This window comes from Aplysia californica, unplaced genomic scaffold, assembly GCF_000002075.1.
Source record: "Aplysia californica isolate F4 #8 unplaced genomic scaffold, AplCal3.0 scaffold01193, whole genome shotgun sequence".
In the NCBI taxonomy this organism is placed as follows: domain Eukaryota; kingdom Metazoa; phylum Mollusca; class Gastropoda; order Aplysiida; family Aplysiidae; genus Aplysia; species Aplysia californica.
This window is the reverse complement of record NW_004798463.1, coordinates 2,043-4,976: the sequence shown is the minus strand read 5'-3', so window position 1 is coordinate 4,976 and position 2,934 is coordinate 2,043. Positions and strand designations below refer to the sequence as shown.

General features: G+C 42.1%; 1 protein-coding gene across 1 annotated transcript in view; it reads right to left on the bottom strand.

The window, feature by feature from the left end:
• LOC101862919 (calcium homeostasis endoplasmic reticulum protein) overlaps positions 1 to 2,934 on the bottom strand; it is a gene marked incomplete at both ends in the record, with an annotated part of 16,769 nt that overhangs the window by 12,202 nt on the left and 1,633 nt on the right. Inside the window, 2 exon segments of the mRNA XM_013090248.1 lie at positions 1,459 to 1,509; positions 2,667 to 2,778. Coding sequence (XP_012945702.1) covers positions 1,459 to 1,509; positions 2,667 to 2,778 — 163 coding nt within the window.

The window sequence follows — 2,934 nt, the reverse complement described above, 5'->3', positions numbered from 1 at the left end:
ATTCACAACCCAGCAGATAAATGCAAGTTTCTTCACTTTGATAATTTTGACGAGAGCCTGATTCCACCACGCTGCCTCACATATTGTTTTAAAAATTAAAATTTGGAGTCCCCACACCCCAATCACAGAATAGTGCTGAAAGAGAGATCAAACCCATAGTTTAACTGTGGAAACTAATTTTACAAATCCAGCAGAAATGACACACTATAAGCCCACACCAGCAGAAATGACAACACTATAAACCCACACCAGCAGAAATGACCACACTATAAGCCCACACCAGCAGAAATGACCACACTATAGGCCCACACCAGCAGAAATGACCACACTATAGGCCCACACCAGCAGAAATGACCACACTATAGGCGCACACCTCAATACCCGGGATCTACGTCATGAGAGCCACATTCATCACATTCACGGTTCATCAAACACGTAAAAGTAACAGAGGATGCCACAGGGATATTGTGAACAGAACTAAACAGTTACAAAGTACCATTAATTGACCGGAAAAAATAAAAATTTTTAAAAAGAAGACAGCCAATAAACAACTAATATTGGGGTAAACGGACAAGAAAATCAGAGAAGAGTAACTGTTGTTTTTTTTCTAATACGGCACTTGCAACACAATAACGTCATATAAGTGCAGAAGATTAGAGGTGTTACAAGAGAGTAACAAACACAAAAAAAGAAGGAAGCGAAATAAGGATGATAGATGTTTTATAGGAAAGAAGAGGAGGCAAACCACACCAGAGCACCCGCTAACCACCCACATACAGTGCCCCAGTCCTGACATCACAAGTGTCCTAGTCCTGATAGCCCACAGCACACATGTACAACAGAAGGCTGAGAGGACATGGGTCATATATCTCTCAGCACACATGTACAACAGAAGGCTGAGAGGACATGGGTCCTATATCTCTCAGCACACATGTACAACAGATGAGAGGACATGGGTCCTATGTCTCACAGTACACTTGTACAACACACAGATGAGAGGACATGGGTCCTATATCTCACAGCACACCTGTACAACACACAGATGAGAGGACATGGGTCCTATATCTCACAGCACACATGTACAACACACAGATGAGAGGACATGGGTCCTATGTCTCACAGTACACATGAACAACACACAGATGAGAGGACATGGGTCCTATATCTCACAGCACACATGTACAACACACAGATGAGAGGACATGGGTCCTATGTCTCACAGTACACATGAACAACACACAGATGAGAGGACATGGGTCCTATATCTCTCAACACACATGTACAACACATTAAAGAGAGGACATACAACAGACAGGTGAGAGGACATACAACAGACAGGTGAGAGGACATACAACAGACAGATGAGAGGACATACAACAGACAGGTGAGAGGACATACAACAGACAGGTGAGAGGACATGATACAACAGACAGAAGGCTGAGAGGACACGGGTCCTACCTCCAGAGTGTCCGGGCCAAAGTACTTGTTCTTGCCCCACAGCTCCAGCAACTGTAGGGGGAACATATAATATATATATACATCAACATACATTTAGTGATAGTAATATGATGAGGTCATGAGGGGTAATGTGAGGTAAGGTAAACATATGGGGAGGCAAAGCAAGTAAGGTTAAGGTAAGTCTCAGTTTGGTAAGTTTTTTACAGTGTTTGCGATTACACCAGGTTATATTAATATTATGTAGGTAAGGTCAGGTAAGCTACGGTAAGGTAAGGTAAGGTAAGGTAAGGTAAGGTAAGGTAAGGTAAGGTAAGGTAAGGGTAGGGTAGGGTAGGTAGGGTAGGATCCGGAGCGGTGTGTTACGGTACAGTGCAGTTAAATTCGATAAGTTATGATATGGTAAGATAAGGTAATTGAGTGTAGGGCAAGTATGGAATTGTCAAGTTAAGTCCAAAAAAGTGTAGTATAGTAGCGTAAGATAAGGCAAGGCGAGGCAAGGAAAGGTGAAGGCAAATGTCATTACATTGGAAGTCTGCCTTGGGAGTAAACGTTACAGACGCTTCACAATGCTAATCTGACCCAAAGAAAATGTATTGTACACATAAATGCCTACATGTAAACGATACTTCAAACCAGTTAGCATCTTACAGTCAACACAGCTTTAAGCACTAACAATCAAATATATCAAATTTTGTTGTAGTAGTAGAGGTTTTACGGTGCTCGCAACTGCATATGGTCATATGAGCACCAAGGGATGGATGTCAACAGAGAAGTCCTTACAGGGAATCAGACTTACTCTGCTCACCTCTCTAGCTTCAACAGTACAAAGGCTGCTTCGACTATCAAGGCACCCCGGAAATTAATAGCGGGTCACAAGAGTGTGACAAACATACAAAAGAAGTAAAGGCAAAAATTGACAATAGTAAAGATTGCGAAAGAAAAAGCAGCAGTTCCCTGTTGTAGTTCAGGCACAGTTATAAGCATGACATCGATGAATCAGCCCATTTACAATTCCACTGTGCATAAGAACATGGTTAAGGTCCCCCCTTTGGAGAATGGTCTGAAGACAGTTCAGTCAGTAGCACCCTCCTGGGGGGGTAAAATATACCATATAGTCAGAGGTTTTTTTCTAAAAGAGGGAAAATATTTTTAAAACTTTAAAAAAAAACAACCACTGGAAAGCAATCGTGCATTTGTCCAAGGCCGACCTTGTTCAGTTTCATTATCTTGTCGTCGTCGGCGCTGAGACTGGACGTGCAGAAGATGGGAACCACTACCGTCTCCAGGGCTCTCTGCAGAACCTCCACGTTACGCCGCACACTGGAGGGAGAGTCAGAAAGTAGCATTGGTTAAAATGGAACTCAAACAGAGAGATAAAAAAGAAAACAAAATACTGAGCTTTTTAAAAAAGTTTTAGTAAGTGTTTTATGGCACTTGCAACACAATAAGGTAAAATATAAGAGCCGAAGAATAGAG